General features: G+C 51.3%; 3 protein-coding genes across 8 annotated transcripts in view; all 3 read right to left on the reverse strand.

Annotated features, from left to right (window-relative positions):
• Positions 1 to 544: 544 nt before the first annotated feature.
• On the reverse strand, positions 545 to 7,160 carry Dok3 (docking protein 3). Of its 2 annotated transcripts, none has more exons than XM_036188119.1 (5): positions 5,245 to 7,160; positions 4,084 to 4,389; positions 1,793 to 1,796; positions 1,530 to 1,702; positions 545 to 1,425 (listed from the first exon to the last, which is right to left on the reverse strand). In XM_036188119.1, the coding sequence occupies exons 1-5, from the start codon at positions 5,308 to 5,310 to the stop codon at positions 733 to 735; spliced, it is 1,242 nt and encodes a 413-aa protein (XP_036044012.1). In that variant the 5' UTR covers positions 5,311 to 7,160; the 3' UTR covers positions 545 to 732. The 2 variants fall into 2 exon arrangements, with proteins under 2 accessions (XP_036044012.1, XP_036044011.1); XM_036188118.1 differs by having other exon boundaries at positions 1,793 to 1,889.
• A 78-nt stretch (positions 7,161 to 7,238) lies between these two features.
• Ddx41 (DEAD-box helicase 41) lies at positions 7,239 to 12,975 on the reverse strand. Its single transcript, XM_036188117.1, has 17 exons — positions 12,810 to 12,975; positions 12,624 to 12,734; positions 12,228 to 12,387; positions 12,072 to 12,146; positions 11,885 to 11,945; positions 11,642 to 11,778; positions 10,899 to 10,971; positions 10,630 to 10,783; positions 10,416 to 10,552; positions 9,458 to 9,620; positions 8,907 to 9,038; positions 8,607 to 8,678; positions 8,409 to 8,505; positions 8,121 to 8,270; positions 7,963 to 8,034; positions 7,738 to 7,848; positions 7,239 to 7,561 (listed from the first exon to the last, which is right to left on the reverse strand). Exons 1-17 carry the CDS (start codon positions 12,834 to 12,836, stop codon positions 7,425 to 7,427), a joined length of 1,869 nt encoding a protein of 622 aa, XP_036044010.1. The 5' UTR covers positions 12,837 to 12,975; the 3' UTR covers positions 7,239 to 7,424.
• A 3,694-nt stretch (positions 12,976 to 16,669) lies between these two features.
• Fam193b (family with sequence similarity 193 member B) overlaps positions 16,670 to 26,656 on the reverse strand; it is a 33,933-nt gene continuing 23,946 nt past the window's right edge. For 3 of the 5 annotated variants that reach the window (XM_036189101.1, XM_036189098.1, XM_036189102.1), the window contains 4 exons: positions 20,376 to 21,381; positions 20,151 to 20,226; positions 19,111 to 19,216; positions 16,670 to 17,041 (listed from right to left, as the gene is read on the reverse strand). In XM_036189101.1, the coding sequence (XP_036044994.1) occupies positions 19,120 to 19,216; positions 20,151 to 20,226; positions 20,376 to 21,381 (1,179 nt within the window). In that variant the 3' untranslated portion in view covers positions 16,670 to 17,041; positions 19,111 to 19,119. Of the gene's footprint in view, positions 17,042 to 19,094; positions 19,217 to 20,146; positions 20,227 to 20,375; positions 21,382 to 26,656 lie in introns of those variants that run through there. The other 2 variants (XM_036189099.1, XM_036189100.1) reach the window with 2 other exon arrangements.

The following is a 26,656-nucleotide window of genomic DNA, read 5'->3' on the forward strand; positions in this document are numbered from 1 at the left end:
AGGTGTACCCTCTAGAGCCCTTCTTCCTGTCCTTGCCCACCACACCACCGCTACCTCTGCCTGTCTCTTCCTCCACAGCTGTGCTGACTCGCTTTCCTCTATCCCCCAGATCCAGCCTTCCTATCGTCCCTGCCAAGTCCATTATCTGTTCAAGGATGACAACCCAGTTTTCTGCAGGGCAAGAAGCAAGCACTGACCCCACCCCACAAATGGCCCTCCCAAGCTGGAAATGCCAGGCTCATAGCCTGCCTGGTTGGGCTTACCCTTCTAACTTAGTTTAGGGGCACTTCTATCAACAGATCTCGTGTTTCCGTTTGGCTGCCATTCCTGTGGCACAGAACCACACAGAGCCCAAACTAATTGTCTCCTGTTTGTCGGCTCAAGTGGATTTTAGCCCAGTGGTGACTGAAGTCAGGCTCTAGACACTCAGTCTCTGGGGCCCAGCATAAAGGCCCGGAGTTTGCTACAATGAACACAAGGGCCCTGTGTGCCAGGAGAAAAAGATGTAGTGTGGACTGTGGGCCATAGGACGAACCAAAGGGAGGCTGGTAGGCAAGCTTTATTATTGGTCAATCTGTACACTGTCTGCTGGGAGTGGGTAGGGCAGCATGCGGCTTCTTCCCAGGCTGCCTAGCTTGTCCCTGTAGGTCAGAGTAGACAGGAAATATATCTGAAGTTGCTCCCTCCAGTTCCTGGGAGATCACCTCTGTCCTGCTGCCACTGCACAGGCCTTCAGGGCCGGTCACAGGGAGCAGGGCCCTTCTTCCGTTCCCGAGTCAGCAGGGTCACCAGCTTGGCCTTAATGCCTGTCTGTGCACCAGAGCGGACAGTTCCTCCAGCCTCATCTAGCTCTAGCTCTAGCAGCCTCCGGTACTGGGCTTCCAGGTTGCTGTTCTGGGCTGAGCCAGGCCAACTCAGGTCCTCACTGTTGTGATAGATGGGGCTGGCCAGGGGGCTGTGGCCACCAGGAGGGCCCTCTTGGGACTCAGGACCCCCATTGGACAGCCCAGAACTGGCCTCCAGCATGCACAGGTTCTCATAGAGGTGCTCCACAGTAGCTGTGGGCCTGCTGGTCTGCTTGCACACGGACGCATAGAGACTGGATACTGTTCCTCCTTCTTGCGTGGGACTGAGCAGCAATGGCAGGCTTTGAGGCCCAGGGTCAGTCATAGGCAGCTTTCTGGAAGTGGCCAGCTCAAATCCTGGGGCCATCTCCCGAAGCTCTCCAGGGGGCTCTAGGGAGGGCAGGGAGAGGGCCCGAGGCAATGGGCAGGGTGGGGACGTGGCCAACTCTGGAAGACGTTCCCGCTGGCGGGCAATGGCAGCAGCCACAGCTCCACATATGTCTGGGGCACGTGGACTACTGAAGGCAAAAAGGCCCTCACCCGAGTCACAACGGCGGCCAGCCTCAAAAGAGAACACGCCCTGCACACAAGTGACACAGGCGGGGGTCAGTGGCTGAGGAGCCAGGACACTGACCACGTACCACCTTTCCCGACAGGGACCCGTCAGGTTGGTCAGCACCTCACCTTGTCAGAGCCGAACTTGCGCAGGAAACGGTAGGGCCAGCTGTAACAGGCCTGGGGGTTGGAAGTCTGCCGGAGCTGTATGTCATCTTGGCCCAGCACCAGGAGGTAGGGTCCTTTCAGCTGGCAGCGGGTGGTGGCCTCTGTCCTCTGCACTACCACTGGAAACTCACTCACTGTACTCAGGAAGCAAGGACATTGCATCAGTTCTCAGAGACCACTGCTGGGGTGGATGTGAGGCTGCCCGGGGGTGTCCCTTGAGTCACCTTCCTGCCAGGAAGAGTAGATAGTGTTTTCCTCCATGGGAACAAAGCCCCTTTTTGGAGTCTCAGCCTGTCCTGATCCAGAACATTCTCCGGTGCCCTGAGGAATAGATTTTAGTCATCAGTTAGAGCCTTCTTTCTCCCCACTCCTCCTATGGGGTCAGCAGGCAATAGCTTCTGTGCACTGGTCCCATCCTGCCTCACACTCTGCAGGGGAAGCAATCCCCACTGGGCTCCCTGAGTGCTGGCCTTGGAGCAAAGCTAGCTCTGTAGTGCTGGCTATTCCTAGTGCACCAAAGCACCAAGGGGTGTTTCTATAGCCCATGTGTGCGGCCAGGGGCTGGGCTCGCTCTGACAGCATGTAGCAGTGAAGAGGCATCTGCAGGTCACCCCTGACCTTCCCTGACTTCCATCCCACAGCCAGTCCTGGGGTTCTTTTAGTTTCTGATTGCCCACCATAACTACCTTAACCCATGAGCATGGCCAAAGTCAAACCTCACTTCCTTTCAATCTGTGCATTTTTAAATTTAAAAACAAGTGGTACAAATCAACTTCACTGTTTTTTAAGTGGTTTATTTATTTTTATTTCATTTATTTATTTACTTACTTACTTATTTACTTATCTATTTATTTATTTATTTTTGAGACAGGGTTTCTCTGTAGCTTTGGAGCCTGTCCTGGAACTCACTTGGTAGACCAGGCTGGCCTCGAACTCACAGCGATCCACCTGCCTCTGCCTCCTGAGTGCCAGGATTACAGGTGTGCGCCACCACTGCCTGGCTATTTTTATTTTATATGCATTGGTGTTTTGCCTGTGTGAGGGGGTAAGGGTGTCAGATCCCCTGGAACTGGAGTTACAGACAGTTGTGAGCTGCCATGTGGATGCTGGGAACTGAACTCAGGTCCTCTGGAAGAGCAGCCAGTGCTCTTAACTGCTGAACCATGTCTCCAGTCCCCAACGTTACTATTTTAAGGTACCCAATTCAGTGGTTTTTAGTATATTCACAAGGTTGTGTAGTCATAGCAGCACCTAATTCCAGAACTTGTCATCACCATAAGTGACAGTCCAGCACCCATCAGCCGCCACTCCCCCCCCATGGGCCCTGCTATCCGTGCACCTGCATTCTGTCTGTATGGATTTGTTTGTTCCCGATATATTGCACGAATTTTAAAAACCATATGTACTACCTTTTGTGTTTAGCTTCTTTCACATTGTATTTCTTCAAGGCTCCTTGTTTTTTTATTGTTTGTTTTTGAGACATGGTCTCAAGTAGCCTAGGCTAGCCTGGAACTGGCCATGTAGCTAAGGATGACCTTAAATTGCTGAACCTTCTTCCTCACCTTCCAAATGCTGGAGTTATAGGCCTGGGCCACCCTGTCTCCATCAGAGGATGGTCCCATGTTGTTTCATCTCTTGGCAATGGTGCCTGCCATGAGCACTGGTGGCCACATTTTGCCTGAACATCTCTTCATTCTCTTGGTTATACATGAATCAGGAGAATTACAAGCATATTGTAATTCCATGATTGGCTTTTAAAAATGTTTATTACCTATTGCTATGTGTATGGGGGTTTTGCCTATACACGTTTGTGCACTACATGTGTTAGTTCTCAGAGAGGCCAGAAGAGGGTGTCTGATCCCCTGGGACTTACAATTGTGAGCTGCCAAGTGGGAATTGAACCTGGGTCCAGTGTTCTAACCACTGAACCACCTCACCAGCTGCTCCATGATTAACTTTCTGAGGATCTACCAGGCTTGTTGGTTTTTCTATCACGAACTCTGAGTCTTCATAACCATTGTCCTCTGGCTTTACCACTCCAGAGCCATCCTTTCTGATCAGTCTAAAACCTCCAACCCACACATGGCCCAAGGTGGTTTCAACAGGCTCTCACTGAACTTCCCAAATCTACTGACTTGTATGCCTTGGCTGCTGGCTGGCCCACTTTCTGTTCTTTAAATTACTGTGCTTCCCTGCCCCAGGACCTTTGCCCGTGATACCAGTGTTATCAATATTTGTCAGTGTGTCTTAGACACCTTTCTCAAACCTCTGCCTGATGAGTCCTCACCTGTCCTTTCAGGGCTCAGGCTCACTGTCTCCTCCTTAGAGAGATCTCCTGATCTACCGTTTGATTTTCTAGCATGCATGGGGCTCTGGAATTCACTCTGTGGGTTCTGAGCTGTTGGCCCGATTTGCCAGGTTTTGGCAGTGCTTACCAAATGGCAGGGTCTAACTAAGCAAGGGCATGAGGAAGAGGGTTGAGGTGGTCCCCCGGGCCAGTTCACTTTATACTCACCGGGAAGGCCAGCTGGCAGATGGGGCCCATCCATGACTGGCGGTGCTGGGCGGCCAGCAGGTGGCTTCGTGCAGTGGTGGTAATCAGGAAGGCACCGGTGTCCCCGGGACAACTCTCACAGTCCGCAGGCAGAACAGACACACAGTCAGCCAAGCGTATGACCCGACGTTCGCCTCGCCGGCCAGGCCCTGTGGCTCTGTCGCCTGCTGCCCCCAGGCCACCATCACGAACATCCCAGCTTTCCAGCCGAGCTACGCCTGATGGGCCTCCTGCATACAGCAGAGCCCACACTTTGCGCCAGTATTTCTGTAAAGAAGAAGACCCTTGGGAAGAAGGCTCCCCCTGCCACTTGGCTCTGTACAAGCTGCTGAGCAACTGGCTGCCTGGCTTCTACCTCCCTAAGACTGTAGAAGAAGGAGGCCTAGCTAGGGAAAAGGTAAGCAGGAAGAAGTCTGTATTTAGGGTTGGTCAGCTCCGAGTTCAAATCCCACCCTGCCCTTTTCTGAATGACCTCCACAGCAACAGTATGCTTATCTCTCAAGGCCCAGGACTTCTGGATTGTCTGTAAATCTAGTGGTTGGAGCAGGCCAACTGACACGGCTGTTATGCTATCTACCGCCATCCCCCAACCAAAAAGGGCACTTAGGCCAGGGCTGGGTGGGGTGGTAAAGAGGCCTCAGCTTCATGCTGGTAAGGAAGGAAACATGCAAATGATATCTAGCAAAGGAAACAGTTTTTCTACCCAGGGAACAGCTGCAGCTGAACTGTGGGTGTACAGTCTGATGCTCAAGGAGGAAAATGGACCCCAGCCCCTTTCCTCCCCAGCATCTGGATAGAGACCCAGTCTTTGTCTGCAGGTTGCTGCTTCATCCTTGGAAGGCTCTTGCCACTCAGGCCTTGACCTTCTCCAGGAGCTTTGGAACCATCACACACATAGGTTTTGATTCTTAAGGCCCTTCCGTGGTCTTGGCATCTCTACCGCTCTATGGGGCAATCTTAAGGGATGCTTCTGCCCTAATCTCAGGCCAAGAACCTCCACTCCCAAATCCCCAGGTTCCCGCCCACCCAGATTCCTTTCCCAGTTCTCTCAGGTCTAGACAGGCTATCTAGCTGAGCAGAGGTTTCTCTCTCTGCCCATGGCTGGCAGCCTGAGGTCCCTACCTTGCCAAACTTCACGTGCTGCTGGTATAGGATGCCGTCCTTGACAGGGGTCTCCAGAGACTCCATGGCCACGGCTGTTCTGAAGCCCCACGGAGACTGATGACAGGCTGGACAGGATCCTCTCACTTCCCCTTCTGGCCACTTCCCCTGTCCAGAGACAGCTGCAGGGCCAGGGGGAGGGGAGCCTGGTCTTCACTGAAGGGGTAGTCAGGACCAATCTCTCCCTTCGGGTTCTGGCTGTTCCACCAGGCCACACCTGCCCACCGGGAGCTTGAGGCCACTGGGGGCCACTGCCTCTTGCGCATGCACCTGGATCAGCTGGTTGTGAGTGTCTGACCACAGGATGGATGCCCTGAGTCACGAGCTCGGAACCCTCCCCCATCCCCAGGCGGCTGTGCATCCCGAGGATGGGAACTGTACAGCCCTGGCCCTATCCTTGGACCCTCCCCTCTTCTCCCCAGATTACTAAACTCCTGGTTGCCATTCTGAGGCCTACACGCCTCTCCAGCCAAATACTGGATTAATCCAGGGCCTTGGGTATGCTAAAGCAATTGCTCTGTCACTGAGCTACACTCCCAGCCCAACCAGAAATATTTCTAAAGTTCACTTCCTCCTCTCCATCCTTACCCGACCTGGGCCCACCCTGACTGTCCACCAACCCCATTATTCCTTGTCAGTCTAGTCTGGGCCGTTCCACTCTTGTGTGTTCCTGCCTTTACCTCCCGAGTTGTACTTCTTCAGCTCAGTCCCTTCTGGGTACCCTTACCACTGCTCTCCTGCCACGGGTGGCCGCTTCTTCCTGAGGCCTTCCCTGACCACTCTTTAAGGTTAGAGACTGACGCAGGCCCACAGCACGGCCGCCAGGCAGCAGTCCACAAGGGCTCTAGCCGGCTTTACTGCTTGTCACATCGAGTGTGGGTGGCAGGCCCCCAGTGTGCTCCCTAGGGAGGTCACATGCTCCTTAAAGCTTTGCTTCCTGTCCTGTGTCTTTCCCCCATCCCACCCCACCTGCCTTGCTGCTGGAGCACTCTGTTGGGGCATGAGTATGAATTATGGGAAGTATCTTCTCACTCATGTAATGTCACGTTGGGAAAGAATGCTGTAACCAGGCTGAGGAATGCTCTTTAGGGGTCACACTATAGACATGGAAATACATTCAAGGGGCCTTTTGGCTCCTGGCTCCTTGCCCACCATGGTCCGGGCAGCTCCGCGCTTACACAGCCTGACCCTATCTTTTGCATCCTCACTGACATTTCGGCAATGAGGAAATTAAGGCTCAGATGTATTAAGTAACTTGCTGGAGGCCACACACTAAGTGACAAACGTAGGTTGAGCAACTGCTGTCTGCTGAATCAGCATGTGCCTCACATGCAATGTCCTGTTCGCAGAGAGGCCGAGATACCTGGAGACTGCTGTGCACTTCTTGGCCCCTCTTGCTGCAGGGTGAAGTCCTGGTTGGTGGGCTGGGCTACAGCAGGCATCTGCATGTAAGAATCTCACATGTGGCTCCCCAGTCAGGGCAGCATCTGCCTGGCTCATTTCTGTCTTTACAGAGTGAAGGGAGTGGGGCAGGGCGAGGAGGAGGTAGAGGGTGTCTGTGGCCGGAATGGCAGTTCTGTGGCATCTACCACTTCCTCAGCAGATGGATTTCTGACTGGGCACCTGCACAGGCAGGGAGGGGTAGCCAAAGAGGCTTGAGAGGCCCTGGCTCAATCACGGGAAGAGGGGGATGAGCGGCAGGGTCAGACAGCAGGGAGACCAGGGACCCAGCCATTTCCCCATGACCCCAACTGTGGCTCCTCTGAGCTATTGGGCATTCCTGACCAGATGCCCCAAGTCCCCAGATGGGCACATCAGTCAGTCAGTCAGTCCCTTCTATAGCAGGCTGGCAGCTCTGGGAGACGTTGATGTCTTGCCTCAGGGTGGTACTGGAGCAGAGGGTGAGGCTCGTCCAGGAACCAGGGGACAGGTGGGTGAGAAAGAGAAAGAGCTGGTCTGAGATAGAGGGGATTGTGCTTTAATGGCAGCCGGGGAAGGAGAACGAAAATAGTAATTCTGGGGGCACTGGGATGGCCCAGGCCAGCTGGGCCAAGGGGGCTGGCTTCTTGTCTTGAGGGCTGGTGTCCGTATGGCTGGAGTCTTGCGACTGCTGCCTCTTGAGAAGAGGGAAGACAGGCGGCTCAGAAGTCCATGGAGCTGTGGGCCAGGTAGTCCTTGCGGCCAATATTGCTGACCTGCTTGGTTTGCATAGCTTCCAGTTTGGGGCAGTCAGTGATCCGATGGCCAAGGCCTCCACAGAAGGCACAGCCACGTTCTCCTGGAGTGGAGAGAAGGGTCAGGAAGGTCATAGGACCAAATTTCAGGCCCTAGATCTTGACCCCAGGCTGGCCCTACCAGCCTGGGCTGGTTTCCTGGTATTTCAGTCTACTTGCCTTACCAGCTCCAAGCCACTCGGCTGTGCATTGGAGACCGGGGCTCCTGCTCAACACTTACCTCCAATGTCCAGCATGGACTCATCCCCACAGTGCAGCACTTGTAGAACAGGTGGTACCTTCTGCTTGGCCTCCAGCAACAAGGCTTTGAGGTCCATGAGCACTGACTCATCTAAGGAAGAGGGATAATGGGGCACCATCAGGCTCTATCCTGAAGCTAGAACCTGGATAGCGACATGTGGAGGGCCCAGGGTAGAGCCAAGGTAGCTATGCTGATAAGACTCACCACAGGCCTTGTTGATGAAGGTGGTAGCAATGCCCGTGTTTCCTGAACGCCCAGTGCGGCCTATTCGGTGCACTGCAATGAAAGGAACCGCTTCTAGCCTACTACCTAGACACCTGGTCCCCCTCCTGTCCAGCCCATCAATATCACAAGCTCCCTACCATAGTTCTCGATTTCTTCAGGCATGTCATAATTGATTACATGCTGGATGGCAGGAAAGTCCAGGCCTTTGGAGGCCACATCTGTGGCCACTAAGACATCCTTTTTGCCTTCCCGGAATGCCTCAATGGCCTTGGTCCGCTCTTCTTGGTCTAGGGTGGATGATGTATATGTCAGAACTATAGTAGGAATGTTGGGAGTAGCACAGGCTGGCCAGGCAGGGGCAGGGAATGGGAAGGCAGGGAGCTGTCACAGCAGCAGGTCTATGCCAGTGTAGTAACTATCCTAACCTTTGCCCCCATGAATGGCCACAGCCTCAACCCCCTTGAGCAAGAGGTATTCATGAATGGCATCCACATCTGCTTTCTTCTCAGCAAAGATGAGCACCTGCCCAAAAAGGTCAACTCTAGTCAGAGGACATCATACCGAGTCCCCCACCATCACCTCATCCTGAAAACCTTGGGACCAGCTAGTCCAGCTGTACTCACAGGTGGGGGTGTCTTCTGCAAGCACTCGAGCAGGTACACCATCTTGGCTTCCTCCTTCACATATTCCACCTCCTGCCACCATAGGGTCAAGTGATCTCAAGGTTAGGCTGACCAGTCATAGCCCTGACACTGCAGCTGGGCTCCCAGCTGACCTGGTAGCCTCTTGCCATTGAGGGCTGGGCAGCCTAAGAATGACCTTGGCTAAAGGTCACAAGATGGACTCTTTAGTTAGCATCAGGGGAGCGTGGCTAGCTTCAGACTGTACTGGTAAGACTCTGCCCATTAGAAGCGCCTGCCTACCTGGATGACATCCAGGCTGGCTGCCCCAGCACGTCCCACATTGATGGTGACAGGCTTTACCAGGGCACTCTTAGCAAAGTTCTGAATCTTCTTCGGCATGGTGGCACTGAAGAGCAGAGTCTGCCGCTGGCCCTGAGAAAGGGTGAGGACTGGGGCTAAGGCAGGTGGTTCTCAACCTGTGGGTTGTGATCCCTTTGGGGGTCCCCTATCAGATATCCTACCTGTCAGATATTTACATTATAATTTATAACAGTAGCAAACTTATAGTTATGAAGTAGCAACAAAAATAACTTTGTGGTTGGGGGACCCCACGACACGAGGGACTGTATTAAGGAGTTTCAGCATTAGGAAGGTGAGAAGCACTGAGCTGAGGGCATGCAGGGCTAGACGGAGGTAAAGGGGGATGGGCTCTGAGGATGTTGAGTAGCTGAGACACAGACCCTGAAAAGCAGAGGACATGACAGAGCAGAGACCCTCTTCAGGTCAAGATGGAGTATGCGAGTATGTACATATCTGTGCAGGAGTGCCCGAGGGAGGCAGGGGTCAGGCACCTTGAAGTAGGAGAAGATGGTACGGATGTCACCCTCAAAGCCCATGTCGATCATGCGGTCAGCCTCATCCAGGGCCAGGTAGCGACAGATGTCCAAACTGACCATTTTCTTCTGCAGCAAATCCATGAGGCGTCCAGGTGTGGCTACCATCATGTGCACACCACTGAGAACAAAGAGAAATCCTGAGGTCTGGGCTCCCTGGCTTTCCCATCACCTCCAAGAGGCTACCCCTCACCTTCTGCTTTTGCTGTCTCCTTCCCTGCCTCCCGGCACTTCCCCGTGCTATCCCGTATACAGCACATGCTGCTTATTTGGGAGGGACTGCACCTTTCTTGCCTGCACTTATCCTGACACACCTTCCCCAAGAGGGCTGTCCTGAGCCTCCCAAAATAGCCCTGGTTCCTATATCCCTTTGTTGGCCTTGCTGGGCTCCCTTTTCTGATAAGGTGACTTTATCTTCTCTGTGCCTGCATCTTCCCGGAGCCTGTGGACACTTCAGACACAGGGATGGGTTCTAGTATGACTATGATCTCAGGGCCTGGTCCAGAATGCTGGAGATGTTGGCTGGGGATTGCTCTAACTGGAAAGGACAGAGGTGCTACTGGGGTCTGGCCCCACATCAGTACCTTAGTCTCCTTGGTTAATCAAAGTGAATAGCTCTGATTTTTCTGGACACCCTAGGTTTCAATCTGTGAGCTTTCTGCCTGAACTGCCCCGCTGCAAAATTCAAATGGCACCTTACCTGCAAAGTCTTGACTTCTTACATCCCAGAGAATGGGACATCCCATCTACTACATTCCCACAATACCCAGCCATATCCTTCCATGCCACACCGATCCGTCCTCTCTCAAGGGATGGACTTAGAGCTCTATGAGGATTATGCAGAAGGTAAACTAAGAGTTCATTTGCTTCTCGGGGAACTCTGAGAATGCCTGTGGGACGGGGTGTTTGTACATACTGTCGGATGGTCTCCATCTGCTCTTTGACTGACATTCCCCCGATGCAGAGAGCACAGCGCAGTAGGGGTGAGCTGTCCTCCTGCAGCAGATGACAGTAATACTCCAGGATGCCATGGGTCTGCCGGGCCAGCTCTCGCTATAGGCACAGAGACAAGGCTGGTACCATAAGTCAGCCCCAGTCCTTATCCTGACCCCCAGGCTAGCCTATCTTACTGAGGGGCAGATGATGAGTCCATAGGGCCCTTCACGCTTGGAGAAAGGCAATCGCTTCTCCTGTTCCAGGCAGAACATGATAACAGGCAGTGTGAACACCAGTGTCTTGCCTGACCCCGTGAAGGCAATGCCAATCATGTCCCGACCGGATAGACTGTTGGGAGGGAAGAGCTTCAGGACTGGACCCAGCAGAAGACAGTGGACAAATGGGCACTGCTTCTCTGCTCTTCCCTTCCCTCAAGGACCCCATGCCCACAGCCCATACTCACATGGTGGGGATGCCCTGGATCTGAATAGGTGTTGGGTGGAGGATGCCCTTTTTTTTTAGGCCCCGAAGGATGGCTGTAAAAAATAATGGGTGTTTTATTAGAGTCCTGGATCCTGTAAAATTAGCTCTTCCCTGTAAGTTTCAAGTCATGAAACAGGCTTGAAGACATGAAACACTGGGTCCAATGCCCACTGGCTTACTGGGGCCACATCTATCTAAGCCTAACATAACGTTCTCACTACCTAAGTAGAAGACTGAATGTGTACAGCTGAGGCATCTGAAAATAGGCTTAAAGAAACCCTTTCTCTAGCCAGGACTGGTATACACACCTGCAACCTGAAGCTAGGAGGCACAGCTAGGTAATTCTCTGAGTCTGAGGAAAGCCTGCCCGTATCACGTTCTGGGACAACTAGGACTCCATAATGACACCTGGTTTCAAACCTACCCACCTTCTCACCTCCAAACAGGGCATGGGAAGTCATGCCTACAATGTTAGCACTAGCATTCAGTAGGGATAAAGTAGGACTGCTTTGAATCTGAGGTCAGCCTGGGCTGCAGAGTGAGATCCTGTCTCAAAAGAACTTCCCCCCAAAACTAACCACCACCACCACCACCACCACCCACAAAGGGAAATCCCATCTCAAACCTTCCATCCCCACTGCTGAGCTCAGCTGGGGCTGGGACACAATCTCACAGAGGCATGGTTATAAAAGCAGGGTATCTCCCCTCTCCTCACATGCGTACCGGCAGGAAACTTCATTTCCTTGAAACTCTTGATGGGTGGTGGGATACCATCTCCTTCTACCAGGATGTGGTACTTCTTCCGAACTCGGTCATGACGCTCTTCAGACATGCTCAGGACATAACGTGGGGGTGTCCAACTATGGGTAGGCAGCGCACAGGAGAGGTCAGCACAGGCTGTTTGTATGGCTGGGCATCAGGGTATCACTGCCAGTCTTCACACATACACTGACTGGCAAGACATACCTGGTTTTGATGGGATCATCATATGTGATGCCTTTGGCCATTTCCTTCACTGACATCAAGGCTGAGGAGACAGACATAGCTCAATGGGGTTCCTGCTTCCCGAAGGCCAGACCCCTTGGGACAATCTCCTTGAGGCTGGGAGGAGGTGGCTCAGTCCACATCCTCTTTGCACCAGCTATAATCATACCTCGGCCTTCAGCTACACTCTCCAGAATCTTTTCTTCTTCCTTCAGTTGCTTTTCCTTGGCCGACTCCTTGCGCGCTGACAAAGGAAGTCAAAGATGTCAGAGAGAGAGGAGCACTGCGCCCCAGACTCAGCCTCTCTCCTTTCTGCTCTGCCCACCTTCAGCCTTCTCTTTGAGGTGCTGGTGCTGATCCAGGAGGCTGACATTGGACTGAGGGCCCAGTGGGATGTCGTCCTCATCTCCTCGGGGCTCACTGCCACTGTCCTGCTGCTCTTCCTCCGCAGCTCCCTTGCGTCTTCGCTGCAGCAGCTTCTGGAGCTGAGGTCCCACCAGTGTCCCTCAGAGTCAAGCCCAAGACGCGGCAGGTGGGGGGCAGAGCAGCGGGATGGTCGGCGCCAGGACCCCGGCTTTTTCCGGGAAGGGGGTCGCGTGCACTGAAGCCCTCCTCTGCCTCAGAACCACGCCCCAGGGTACTACCACGGCTCCCCCAAACCGCCCCTCCCGCTGACGGCCGGGGACACGCCGCCGTTGCCGCCTGGAAAGCCGCCCCTCACCAGTAGCTGCCGGCGCTGCCGCAACGGCACATAGGGTACGTAGTCCTCGTCGTCCTCATCCTCGTCCTCGGAGCGGCTCCCTCCCGCGGCCGCCTCGTCCGCGCGAGCCCGCTGCAGAGACCCAAGTCAGCCCGCGGCCCCTCCCTCTTCGCGCTCCCCCTCGCGTGGACCCAGCCTCACTCCCACCTTCCGCTCGGGTTCCGACTCCTCCATCTTTGGTCGCGCACATGCGCAATGCCAGGGCAAAAAAAACCCCCACGCCTCATCTGAGCTCCAATCAGACGGGGGAAAACTGTAGTCGTCACCTAGCAACGGAGTGAGCGCCGGATCGCGTATTGGGACAAACTTTCTTCAGCGTTTTTTTTTGTGGGCGGGCGCCAGAATTTATTGAGTGTCTGGCAAAGCTTTGTGGGTAATGAAGGACTTGAAGCATGCGCAAAAGACTCAAGTCGTGTGGCGAAAGGATGAACCCGTTGAGTAACAGCCAAGAGCAAGGCGTTCTTCCCCGCACCTTCGGGGGGAATGCTGCGCCCTCTGGTGGCCAAGAGCCCCAGCCTTGCAAGAGGGTTTCCCTGGGTTGCCTAGGCCAGGAGTCGCACCTCATCTGCAGGAGCTAATACTCTGCCCCAAGGGTCAGAAGTAATGGTCACGGTGGGTTTTTTTGTTTTTCGTTTCTCTGTGTAGCTTTGGCGTCTGTCCTGGAGCTCACTTTAGACCAGGCTGGCCTCGAACTCAGAGACCTGCCTGCCTCTGCCTCCTGAGTGCTGAGATTAAGTATGCCAACACTGCCCAGCCAAAGAGGGAGTGGAGGACAGGACACAGTGAAGACAGAACCTAGTTACTTGTTTTGAGTAACTGGTGATCTTCCTGCCTCAACCCCAGGAGTGTTGGGATGGTGCATGCCACAAGACCTAGCATGGAATCATCACAAGGGCAAGGCAAATCGATATTCACGATATTCATAGCAAATGGCTTCTCTTGTAGGATGCAAAGGATGAGCAGGAATTGAAAGAAAAAAAAAAAAAAAAAAAAGAACCAAAGCCAAGTATGGCGGCACACATTTTTTTTTCTTTTTCTTTTTTGCTTTTTTCGAGACAGGGTTTCTCTGTGTAGTTTTGGTGCCTGTCCTGGATCTCTCTGTAGCCCAAGCTGGCCTGGAACTCGTGATCCTCCTGCCTCCGCCTACCGGCCACCACAACTGGCATGCAGCAGCACACACCTTTAATCCCAACACTTAGCAAGGCAGAGCAGGAAGATCTGTTTAACTATAGTGAGAACTTATCTTAAGGAAAACAAAACAAAACGACCCCCTCCCACCCAGAATTCATCAAGGAAGAGGGGAATGTGAGCGAAAGCTAGAACTAAGGCCACAAGCTTCACTGGTGCTTGGAGCTAGTGCCAAATGCCAAAGACAGAAGTCTTTGACCAGGCCTTCACTTAAGTCTTTGTAGGTACTTGACCAGGCCTTCACTTACGGCACCACTGGAATTTTAGATGGCGCTTCAAAATGTGAGAAACACAGGTAACCAATACAGACAAAGGCTTCCCCTGCTGTCTGTATCCTGCTCCTTTCCTTTAGAAGGAAACCGAGGACACCTAGTCCTATGGTGGGGCCTGGGGCAAGAGAGCAAGTGTCCATCTGTGTCCTCATCTGCCTACACAGTACACTGTTAGACCCTGTGCTACCCACAGAGGCTCAGGTAAGCATTCAGGCAGGGAGCAATGGCTCAGGAGTTAAGAGCATTTGTGTGGTGGTATTGTGTCCCCCAATATTGTGCACTCTAATAAACTTATCTGGGGTCAGAGACAGAACAGCCACAATATTAAACACAGAGGATTGGCAGTGGTAGCACACGCTTTTTTTTTTTTTTTTTTTAAAGATTTTTTAAAAAATTTATTATGTATACAGTGTTCTGCCTGCATATATGCCTGCAGGCCAGAAGAAGGCACCAGATCTCATTATAGATGGTTGTGTGCCATCATGCAGTTGCTGGGAATTGAACTCAGGACCTCTGAAAGACCAGTCAGTACTTTTAACCTCCGAGCCGTCTCTCCAGCCCAGCACACCCCTTTAATCCTAGCATTCCAGAGGCAGAAATCCATTTGTTCAAGGCTACAGCCAAGCATGGTGATTCACGCCTTTCATCCCAGGGATTGATGGCAGAAAGAGAAAGATATATAAGGTGTGAAGACCAGAAACTAGAAGCATTTGGCTGGTTAAGCTTTTGGCTGGATAAGCATTCAGGCTTTTGAGCAGCAGTTCAGCTGAGAGCCATTGGTATGAGGACTCAGAAGCTTCTAGGAAACAGGATCAGCTGAGGAACTGGAGAGGTGAGGTGGCTGTGGCTTGTTCTGCTTCTCTGATCTTCCAGCATTCACCCCAATACCTGGCCCTGAGTTTGTTTTTATTAATAAGACTCTTTAAGATTCCTGCTACACATTTGTTCTGGCAGAGGACCCAGGTTTGATTCCCAGCACCTACATGGTGTCTCACAAACATTTGTAACTCTAGTTCCACAGAATCCAATGCCCTTTTCTGACCTTGGACACTAGGCTCATGGTGTAAGCAAAACACTCTACACATAAATCTTGGGGAAAAAAAAAAAGGTATTTAGGTATGGTGTGGTAGTATACATCATAATTACACCTCTCCAGAGGCAGTGGCAGGAGGATCTCTCTGTGAGTTTGAGGCCAGCTCTGTCCACATAGCAACTTCCAGGACAGCTGGGGCTACATAGACCCCATCTCAAAAAACAAAAAACAAAACAAAACAAAATTGCATTTAACAGAAAATAACTACTCTAGGGTAGTTTGGACACAGTATATGTGAGGTATTTTTAGCAAACCTATTAAATTACTAATTGGGAAGATGGAAGTGGATTCCCTGACTTTATAAATGTTCATCACTTCTTTTATTCTCAGGTCTATGGGTACATGTTTCATTCCCACCAGGCAATCAGACCTAACTCATAAACATTCAGTTTGCTGTTAACTGCTTCAATTGTGTTAGGTGTGGTGTGAGGGGTTCTCAATTGGCCACGGCTATAGGTGCAAGGTATGCAAAGGCCTCAGGGCCTTTCCTAGACCTGCTCTCATACAGATGTAGGAACACCATTTTCAGCCGGCATCCACATGGCCATCTTAAAAGGGGAAAACTAAGTGTAAAGGTTAATATTGGAATCAACTACCAGATATACCTCTGGGTGGCTCTGTAAAGGCATTTCCAGGAAGGATTTACTGAGGGATGAAGACCCTCCTCCAGAATGGGCAGCTCAGACAGAAGGAGATCCAAGGGACAAGCTTTTTGCTGTCTGTTTTCACCTTACTGTGAATGCATCTGCTTTGCTGCCGCTGCCGACATCAGAGCCTAGCTTCTTCTGCCTTCCAATATACGGACTAAAGATCAGGAATTCTCTTGGGGGCTGGAGAGATGGCTTAGCAGTTAAAAGCACTGTCTACTCTTCAGTGGATCCAGGTTCAATTCCCAGCACCCACATGGCAGCTCACAATCATCTGTAACTCCAGTCCCAGGAAATTCAATGTCTTCCTCTGGCCTCCATGGCAGCGCATGCACGTGGCATATATGTGGACAAAACATCCATACACACAAATAAAAATTAGTAAAAAGAAATAAAGATCAGTGGCTCTCCAGGAATCCTCCAGGCCTTCAGCACTAGATTGGAATTGCTTCACAGACTGAGCAGTACTGGGTTCTCAGCTTCTCCAATGTCCAGAGAGGCAGCCACTGGTGAACTACTCAGCCCATGTTCCAGGCTCATGTACCTGGGTCCTCCCAATAGAAGGAAGGGCTGGGACAGTGGCGTCCAGACTGTTCAGTAGTCACTTTCCTGTCTTGCCTTAGTTTCCTCTTCTTTAAATTGGGCTATCAGTCCCATTTAGGATTGCTTGGAGGACTCTAAGGATTAAGTGAAAATATGACCAATTGTTTATACTGCTCCATAATGGTGACCAGGACAGATCCTCTGTTTGACTACATATATCCCACCCATTACCCATTCAGACCAGCAAATCACCATCACACTAACTCTGTGTCCAAATGTTGCTTTATCTTTCTGCATGAAAGATATTCACAGTATCAAAAGTAAAGAATTAAAAAAACAGAACAAACAAAACAAAACACAAAGAGAGCAGTGTTGGGCCAGCAGTACCATCAGCCCTTGGCTCACAGGCCAGCCCATTCCCTGGGCTCTGAGTGTTGAGGCTGTGTAGCACCAGGAAGCGGCTCTGCTGAGGTCCTGTAAGGCCCCAGCACAGCATGGCATCCATTCAGCTTTTGGTTGGTCAGGGTGGTGGGAGCAGGGGGTGTCAAGACAGTGGAAGGGCACATGGAGGAGAAACTACATCTGCAGCTTGAGTTGGGGCCTTGAGGTGACCTGGAGAAGTTGACCTGGGCAAGGCTGAAAGAAATGGCAGAATTATAGTGAGCATCAGCCCTGTCCCCACCCCACTCCCACCCTGGCCCCAGCTGGCCCTGCTGGCTCGGGTTGGAGGGTGGGTCACAGCACCAGTCTCTCCCCAGCGCCCTGCTGGCTCTGGGTCCCTGTGGAGGTGGTAATTAAGTTTTGGTTTTGTTTGCTGGCCTGAAAACAAGCAATAGACTTCCCAAATGAAAATTTGAAAATTTCCAGTGGAAAATGGAACTTAAAATTGTTGAGGGACAGAGCCCCAGTCCTGAGGATCTGTCAACATATGGGACAATCCTTGAGAAACCTGAGGCCATTCCTGCAGCACATCTGTCCAGGTCAGGGTTGAGTGAGAGAGCTTGGTTGCTGGTTCTCTCACTGACAGATACTGGTAGAGGCCAGTCCTGTATTCAGACTCCTATTCAGGTTCCAAGGAAACAAACTGGACTAGGTCCTGAGCCTGCCAGCACTGTAGGCTTCTGATCCTGTCAGAAGAGACTCAAGGACACTCACTCACTCATGAGGGTGGAGGAGGAGGGTAGTAGCCTTCCTATATTGGAAAAGATCAGCCAAGGCAGAAGATGGCTGGATTAGGTTTCTCAGAAAACCAGTGAAATTGGGCTTATAGGAGGAGGTGTGATCCTTTTTCTTTCCACAGGGGCAACAGATAAATGCCTGGAGTCTTTGCTATTCCTTGCTCTTGTGGTGGTGAAAAAAGGTAAGAGGATGCCTTAGCCTTAGAAGATGCTCTTGGGGTGTGACTGTCCTGGTGTGGCAGAGGATCAGACTCCTCAAAGCACAGGAAGCCTGAGGCGATTCTGAAGAAAACAGTCTTCACTTGGAGGCAGCATGTGCACAACACAGGGGGCCTCAGCTCTGAAGACTGTCCTGGCTTCAGGCCTCTGTACTGCCCCGGGAGTTGTTCAGGGTCCAGGAGGCTCACTGCTTCACCCCAGAGAGGAATTTTTTTAAAGAGCCAAGGAACATAGAGACAGATGAGGACATCAAGAGTATGCATATAGAGATGAGGCCACCTGTCCAAGCCTCCCACTGTTATTAAGGGCAGCTAAGTAACTGTCAGACAGAAAGACCTGATCTGGGCACACAGCACAAGGTTAATACATGGAACTGTGGAGCTGGAAAGATGGCTCAGAGGTAAAGAGCATTGGCTGCTCTTCCAAAGGAACCATGTTCAATTCCCAGCACCCACATGGCAACTTATCTGTAACTGGGACCCAACACCCTCTCATTGACATACACAAAGGCAAAACACCAATGCACATAAAAATAAATCACTTAAAAAAAGAAGACATGGGACTGAATAGCCTTGGGCCCCAATACTATGTACAAGCTGCCTATCTCTTCTTCAGTAAAGCTCCTAGCCTGGAGGCTTTCTCCAGTTTTGGGCACCCAGCCCCAGAACATTATCTAATATGTCAACAGTTCAGATAAAAGGATTTGTGCAGGTGGCTGGAGGGAGGCCAGAGCTGCTTGTAGGCCAGTTTCTTCCCAAAAGGCAGCTTATCTACTAGTTCCTCAGGGAACTTGCCCTACTGGGGAAGAACCCTCACTAACACTTCCATGTTTACCAATGACCTAGGTCTTACTCTAGCTCACTTGCCCCTCACTGTTCCCTGGGGGCTGCTCTCTTATACTGCTTAAGGTGGATGGCATTCAGATAGTCTGCACTGAGGAAGCAAATGGGACTTAAGCCCAATGCCCAAGCATGGTGCAGCTCCATGAAGTCTACTGCTGCCCGGAGGCTTTGGGAGGGAGGTTGAGGCAGACCTTCAGGAGAAGCAGCAGCAAGATTCAGGGAGGGCCTAACCAGGGAGATGTGATGGGAGAACAGAGGCCTTGGGTGAGTAGACACACAGGAAGGGACAGGGTGCAGATCATCAGCAACTGCGCCTGGACAGATGGTTTCGACAGAAATGAAGAAAGCAGGGACAACAAGCCCTAAGCCCTACTCCCAGACCCAGAACACAGAATGGTTTAGAGGGGCACAGAAAGTGGCAGGGCATTGGGAAGAATGGGGTGCAAGTACCAGGTGAGGTCTCTACCTCACTGCCTCACTGAGCTGTGTTAGGAGTGGTTTTCTTGAGGCTGAAGTTGGTCCAGTTCACAGCAACTTTCTGACGAGTTTGCTTTGCAGAATCCAAACAGAACCTATTGGGTTTAGGAAATATGGGTAAAACACAGTAAGATGTTCTCTCCTGTCCTCACTGGACCCCGCCTCTAGACAAAACATGTCTCATTCACTAAGAAACCAACTGGAATCCAGAGTGGTGGTGTACACTGTAATCCTAGCACTCAGGACTGCTGTGAATTTGAGGCCTGGGCTACAGCAACACTCTTTAAAAAAAAAAAAAAAAAAAGAAAGAAACAAGTTGGCTCTAAGTAGGCATTGTGGCTTTCAGGTGTTTGACAGGCATGAGAACTGCCCATAAGGCCAGGGGACAATGCAAGACAACTGCTGTGAGACACAAACTGTCCATCATCTCTGCCTTACCCTTGCTCTACTGGGCTAGTTTTTACCCTCAGACTTCTATAAACACTGCCCCACTGTCACCACTTTACCTGGTGAGCTCAGCTCAGTCTTACCCACCTTTCCCAGAAAGGCCTCCTCCACTACCTCCAGGTTGGTGTGATGGCCACCAGCACGCCTTTATGTCTCTACCAATACAAATCAGTGGACTGTGTATTTCTGAATCTCTCCCTGTCTAGACTGTTCCTAGATCTTGACCCACTAGAAAAGAAAAACCTAAGCACTTGGGAATCAGAGAAGGGGATCTCTGTGAGTTTGAGGCCTGCCTAGTTTACATAATGAGTTAGTTCTAGGGCAGCCAGGGCTACACTGAAATCCTGTCTAAAATGAGTAAGAAATACAAATGCATAAAGCTGGAAGAAGCCCTAGTTTTTCTGTCCCAACATGGCTCCTTCTCCTTATGCCTTGCACCTCAGATGCTCTGTCTTGCCAAGTGGCTCCATGGGTTCAGGCTACATAGGGGGCCTGGAAGGGTGGTGAGGACCCCCCACGGACTTTCTCAGGCTTGAAACACAACATGGGGCTTCAGGGAGAAAGCAGGCAGTACACACCTACCTCTTGAAGTACTCCACTTCTCGGTCTGTCTCATCCATCTCCACCCCATCCATGTCCTTGGGCAGGAACACATCGTCTAGGAAGACACAGCCAGGAGGGCTCAGTGCCCATGGCCAGGCCTCTGGGGTCATGCTGGGAGCAGTGCTGCCCATACACGGGGACTGCCCTCCACCCCGTGGCTTGGTTGGGGTGGGGGTTCTGCCACTTGGTTCCTGGTGCACTCACCCAAGGAGGAGGCTGACTTCTCTTGTTTGCGGCTCCGTCGGCTGCGGCCCTTGCCCTGGGACAAGCTCTGTGGCCTTGCTAGGCCTGGGATCTGCACAGATTCCTGCTCCAGAGTCCGAGCCTTGGCCTCACCCGGCCAATTCTGCCAGGAACTACCCTTCTTCTCAATTTTGGAGTTGTCAGCCCAACTTGGTCCTGGCCGGCTCCCCCGGCTGTCCTCTCCAGGTTCTGCACAGTTACCCACTTTGGCAGGATCTGGGCCCTTGCCTGGCTGCTTAGGGCTAGATGTCTGGCTCTTGGCACTGGGAGCCTCTAGGTTGGCTGGAGGCCAGGGGCCTGGACCCGCCTCACTCTTCTTCGATTGACTTCCCTGTCTCTTGCTCTTTCTTGGCTTCCCACCTGTGGCCACAGGATCAGACAGCTCCTGTTTCTTACTGGGGACCTCCTTTGAACTTTCCTCAGAGCTAGGGTTACCTGGCTTGGGCGTCTTGACCCAGATCACCCGGGACAGGTTGGGCACAGTGTTGAGTCTTCTCACAAGCCCATTCTCAGGAATACCAGGAGGGGGGCCCCTCACCTCTGTCCATGGTGGGTGAGGGTCTCTTCCTTCTGCCCATGGTGCAACTGACTCACTTGGGGCTTGTAATATGTGGCTCTGAAGGGAGCCCAAAGTCAAAGGGGACAGGTCAAGATTGATATCAGGCTGTTGCTCAGAGGAGCCGTTGAGGTCTGAAGGGGTTCGAGTCTGGGGCTGAGGTTCCACAGCCCCCTCCTGAAAGCCACTGCTATCCATGTTGAGCTCACACATGCTGAAACTGGCACAGAGGGAATCTTTGACGGTACTCTTGATCTCTTGCAAGCGGCTGCTCAGGAAGCTACTGACTCGGTCCAGCTCCTGGTCAGGCCAGTCTAGGAGCCTCTCCCTGGCAGGCCTTAGCTCCTGGCTTCCAGAAACACGATTCACCTGCTTCAGAGCTTCTGTTGCCAACCGGGCCTTCTCTTTTTCCTGCCAATAGAAGAGGTAGTTTCAGGCAGAGGTCTGCCAGGGACCAAGTACAATATGACACCTGACACATCAGCCTGGGACCTAGCTTTGCCACTCACTTGCTGAAGGCAGAGACTCGTGATCTCCACATGGTCCTCAACCCTGCGGGAATGAGGGGGCAATGAAACCAGACAATATCAAGTCTTGGGGTACAAGTACAAATAAGTTCCCGAGGGTAGGGTTTTGACAGTTTATCCATCGTGAGCCTGTGTCAGTTCTGGGTCTAAGAACGCTAGGGTTTGCTTCCTAGGCATGAGTTACATGAGCTTGAGTAATTCACCCACTCTCCAGTTAGGCACCAGTGGACAACCCATTTGCAAAGTAGAGACAATAATTCTGGAATAAAGAACAAAGTGGGAGCCGGGCGGCGGTGGCGCACGCCTTTAATCCCAGCACTCGGGAAGCAGAGGCAGGTAGATCTCTGTGAGTTCAAGGCCAGCCTGGGCTACAGAGTTGAGTTCCAGGATAGGCACCAAAGCTACAGAGAAACCCTGTCTCAAAAAGCCAAAAAAAGAAAGAAAGAAAGAAAGAAAGAAAGAAAGAAAGAAAGAAAGAAAGAAAGAAAGAAAGAACAAAGTAGGGATGCATGGCTATGGAGAGGCAGTCTCTTCAATTCTGTAGGTAGCAGGGAAAATGTGTTGTTATTATTATGCAGTCTTGAAATAAGATGCCAAGTGCCTTCCTAATGCTGTATTACTGAAGAGGGACATCTTTTAAGGTCTCGCACTGCTCAGCCAGCTCCATATATCCGAGCCCACATCTAAAGTGTCCTCTAGCATACCATGATCAGTGAGAGAGCCCTCACAACAAGATGCAAAAGCAGTCCGAGCCCAGGTGAAGACTAGGAGGTCCCAAGAAGTTGGGTCCTGTAAATCATCTTTGGCAAACTTGAGTCAGGAGAATGGAAATCAGTGTGTGGCTGAGCTATCCACATTTGTCTGCCTAGATGCAAGGTACCAGAGGCTAATGAGGCTTTTACAGAGCTAGGAGTCAGATGGGAAGGATTTGGCAGAGCACCACCTCACGTATTTCCAGCTGATTTGCAAACTGAGGGGGAGACAGGAAAATGAACCTGGGGAGAGAAGACTTGCCATCACCTCAGAATTAACATAAACACAGTGGGCAGGTGTGTATTCCTGTCTCTTCTGAACAGTGACTACATACCTAAACGCAGCCTTCCTTAGAATTCCTTGGACAAATCACTTCCTCTCTTTGATCCCTAATTTCCAAGTTTGTGATTTAGGGAGAAAAAGTTGCTCTGAGGACTGCTATATGGGTTGGTGCCAAGTCTCCTATCCCATGTGCCAGGACTCTGCCCACTCAGGTGAGCAGCAATGTGGCCTGGAGCAGTGTTTGCAGGTGAACTGGAGACTGTAGGGTGCTCTCTCCCAGCATCCCTGAGTCAGCACCGCCTGGCTTCTGGTTGTTAGGACCAGGAAGTTTTCCTCATTCGCAGAAATATCTGCTCTGTGTCCAGAAACCCTGGAAAGCACTGGTCTGGACAGCACCTCCCCGTCACCAACACTGGCATTGAAAGGAGAAAGCACAGAAATGCACAGCGGCTCCTCACAAACCTGGCTCTGTGTAGCACGTCATGTCCTAATCCTCACCACTGCCCTTGTTGCAGCATAATGCCCATTTCACAGATGATGAACTTCAACTTTGGCAAGAATGCAAAACTGGCTCAACGTTAGGTGGCAGGTAAGTGGCAAAATCAGGACAAGGCACAGGGATGATTCAGAAGTCCCAGTTTTTATTGCTCACTGACTGTGAGGCAGCGGCTAAGTTTTGGGAGTGAAGCTGGACACAAGACACATGGTCTCTGTTTCCCAGCTTCAGTCAGCCAAGGAGGAGAGAGATAAACGGACTGCTTAATTCAGTGACAGTGTCAAATGCTACAGGGCACAAAGTACAAGGTGCTTTTTACCCAGCCTGGGTTGTCTGAGAGCGTTCCTGGAGGGGCACTGAAGGGTGAGTGGAATTATCCTGGAAAAAAAAAATGAGATAAGCACATTCTAGGTTGAAGGAACAAGTGTAAAATAAGGGAAAATGAAAAATCACATCAATAGCAAGCAAAAATTATGCAGAGGTCCAGCTAGAGCCTCGAGTTTCGTTTTGCTTTTGCCAGGGGAGGTGTGGTGTCTAGAGATCTTAGGAGGCAGGAAGGTAGGCTAAGAAGTAAGAGGCTGAAAGACGGAGCTAGTGTGCTAAGCAGCAGCTGGATCCTAAGGAGCTCTGCAGCTGTGCAGAAGTCTGGGTTTGAGCCTTGAGTAATCAGTGCTTACCAACTAAAGGCTTGAAAACCAGATGTTGTTGGTGGAGAAAAGTGGGTAAGTTTGAGTTGGGGGTATGGGGTTATCATGGATAGGGATTTGTGGGGTTAGGCAAGAAGGTAAAATGACACATGTCCAGAAAACATTACCAACCACTACAGCTGCTACAGTGGCCCCCATGAACTGAGCAGTCATGTGCCAGGCATTCTGCTCAACACTCCATGCATCATCTCACTTCATCCTCACAACAATCTATGGCTTGGGTTCCTGTTATTCTCATTTTATAGATGGAAAAATTGAGGCTGAGAGATTAAGTGATTTGCCCGAGGTCATACAGCAAGTGTGATCAAGCTGAGCTTCAAACTGAAGTCCATTCCAAGGCTCACTGCTTTCAGTCACAGTGCACTTTCCCACGACAGTGCCCAGGGCTAAGGTCAAGCAACAGAGTGAAGTGGTCCCCTTTACCAAACAGGTAATAGAGAAGAGAAGACAGGCCTCTTCCATAATATACTGAACGTGAGGTACCTCTAGGATGTCCCCAAAGAGGACCAATAGTTAGCAGAGGACCAATAGTTAGCAGAGATACCAATGTCAAGTACAGGGTAAAATACTACCTAGATGGCTTTTCTTTCCAGAGACATGCTCTACAAAGTCTAGGAGAGGGACAAGAACTCAAAAAGGAGGAAGAGGTCAGAGAGGCAGGTGAGAAATATGGAGAAGATGGTGACCCCACTGCCCTTTCCTAGGCCCTGCTTGCCTGAAAGCCAAGGAGCTAAAGACAAGGTTTAAAGGGGCGCACAAACAAAATGTCAAAGGTCACTTAATGGACAACTCTGACAGGCACATAACCAAGGCATAACTTGGATTTGGCAGTAAACTGGTGCCTGGTGTGTACAGCAGTCTTTGGTGAGGTGATGAGTGGGAAGTGAGAACAATGGACATGGATGTAAGGCTGTCAAAATTACAAAAAAAAAAAAAAAGGCTCCAGCTTCCAGGAACTGTCTGCTTTGAAATTCAACAGAGGGCACAAAGACATGTGATGGGAGCTAGGCCAGAGGAAAGACTGCAGATCTCTTCGCTTGAGTATGGGTTTGAGCCTCAGACAATGTTTACCAATCAAAGGCTTTGAAAATAGAGCAGGCAGCCTAAGCTGGGGAAGCAAAAAAGGACTCTAGAGGCTAGGGTGGGAGAAGGACAGCTCTCCCTTTAGATGAGGTGTGTCTAATGGCTTTTTCCTTGATGAAAACAGAAGTGAAGTTACTTGCTAAAGTTGAGAGCCTCGAGGCTGGAGAATCAGAGGTCTGACAAAAGGCCAGGTGGATGGGCATGACAAGGGGTAAAAGGATGGGGGCAGGGCAGCCAGGCAACATGGGAGCAAGTGGGAAAGCACCGAGCGGAGTGTCACACAGTCACATGCTATCCTCTGGGTGTAGAGGGCGAGAGAAGGAGAGGTTGGGATGCGGTTTTTTTGAGCAGGTGTGACAGAAGGGCAACAGGCAAGAAGTGAAGAGAGCCAGTAGGGAGTGAGAATGATGTCGGCTCACTTATTCTTTACTCACTCAAGTGAGCGAGTGCTGGACTGGCCTGGGAAGCAGACAAAGAGAGGACAGAGAAGACTGGCTTTGAGGTTTCAGACAGCATAGGAAGGGGTGCAGCTTCAAAGGATCAGGGACTATGCCTAAAGGCAAGAAAAAGAAAGTGGGGTGAGGGAATAGGAAGACCCTGCTTTACCCATCTCCTAAGGTAGAGTAAACAGTCATCACTACATGCCTACCAGGGAAGCTGGACCTCAGAAGGGAGGCTGGTCTAATACCGAGACCACCTATATATGTTTGTCCTAGCCTACAAGTCTGGGTCTAGTAGATAGTGAGCTGGAGAGCAGAAGGGTGTGATGAATGGCAGCCTAGAGAAATATGCACGTGAAGGGGAAGTATAGCAGGAGACTTCCCTGAGGGTGTCTGCAAAGGAGCAAACTTCTGAAGTGTTTCACCTGGAGTGACAGTCATGCAGGAAAAGTCTGTGGGTTTATAAAAAGCACACCAGACCTGGGAACTACTGAGCAAGCCCTCTGGGGACTGCTTGAAGAGGCCAGAGACCACTGTAACCTACTGAACACCTCAGGAGAGCAAGTTTGAGTGGGAGCAAAGGAAGGTTGACCATTCTCAGAAGGTAACATTAGGACCTTTCGGCTCACTTCTTCAGACTGCAGAAGGATCTTGGTTGTCCTTGGGCTGGGAAGATGGAGGATCACTTCTGCCTTCTAGGATTGTTTGACCACCCAAGAAATGGAACTGGCTGGCTATCAAACCAAATCACTTCAGATGATGGCTCCTGCATATGGCACTGTGCAAGACGCTGCTGGGGGTAGGCAGGCGAAGTAATGAAGCCGCAGGTGGTAAGCCATCAAGCCTGGCTCATCTAGCAGCAGGGCTGTCCAGGAACAGCTCCTTGGGTTTAGTCCTCAGCACTGAGGACTGGTTCATTCCCATGGCTTACATCTCTGCCCTGACAGCTCTAGTCTCACACCTGCACTTGCACTTGCCTGTCTCATGGGAACTTGAGTCAATGAGCCCAACTGCATTAAGTCTTCCTTCTCAAACTGCCACGTTGGCTCCGGCACAAGCACCATCAGCATCCTGGGAGACACCCGACTGTGTCGTCATACTGTCATCAGAATACAAGCCCGTCTGTCACTTCTGCTGCCCTTGAATCTCTTCAGTCCCACTCTCAGTCACCTCCCCTTGGTCTCACACTCCCCTGCCTGGGGTATCAACCTCAAAGTTTTCTTGCCCTCATCTTCCCATGTCTTCTGTACCACCACACTGCAATCAAAACACAGCCTTGACAAGTGCATTATCTGATGTCAACCATCCGCTGACACGCTCTCAGCGGGAGGCTAAAGTCAAAGCTGATCTTCAGCAGGGCCTCTGAGACTGTCTTCTACTTCCACTACCTGCCCCACT

The sequence above is a fragment of the Onychomys torridus genome, chromosome 5 (genome assembly GCF_903995425.1).
Source record: "Onychomys torridus chromosome 5, mOncTor1.1, whole genome shotgun sequence".
Classification (NCBI taxonomy): Eukaryota; Metazoa; Chordata; class Mammalia; order Rodentia; family Cricetidae; genus Onychomys; species Onychomys torridus.

Excerpts from the sequence above, each read along its gene's own strand:
- Ddx41 (XM_036188117.1), bottom strand. The coding sequence starts at position 12,836 with ATGGAGGAGTCGGAACCCGAGCGGAAG. Across the intron at positions 12,147-12,227 it reads CCTCAAAGAGAAGGCTGAAG|CGCGCAAGGAGTCGGCCAAG; the intron begins GTGGGCAGAGCA and ends TTCCTTTGTCAG. Across the intron at positions 10,553-10,629 it reads GACTCATCATCTGCCCCTCA|CGAGAGCTGGCCCGGCAGAC; the intron begins GTAAGATAGGCT and ends CTGTGCCTATAG.
- Dok3 (XM_036188118.1), bottom strand. The coding sequence starts at position 5,310 with ATGGAGTCTCTGGAGACCCCTGTCAAGGACGGCATCCTATACCAGCAG. Across the intron at positions 4,390-5,244 it reads AGCACGTGAAGTTTGGCAAG|AAATACTGGCGCAAAGTGTG; the intron begins GTAGGGACCTCA and ends TCTTCTTTACAG. Across the intron at positions 1,426-1,529 it reads GCAAGTTCGGCTCTGACAAG|GGCGTGTTCTCTTTTGAGGC; the intron begins GTGAGGTGCTGA and ends ACTTGTGTGCAG.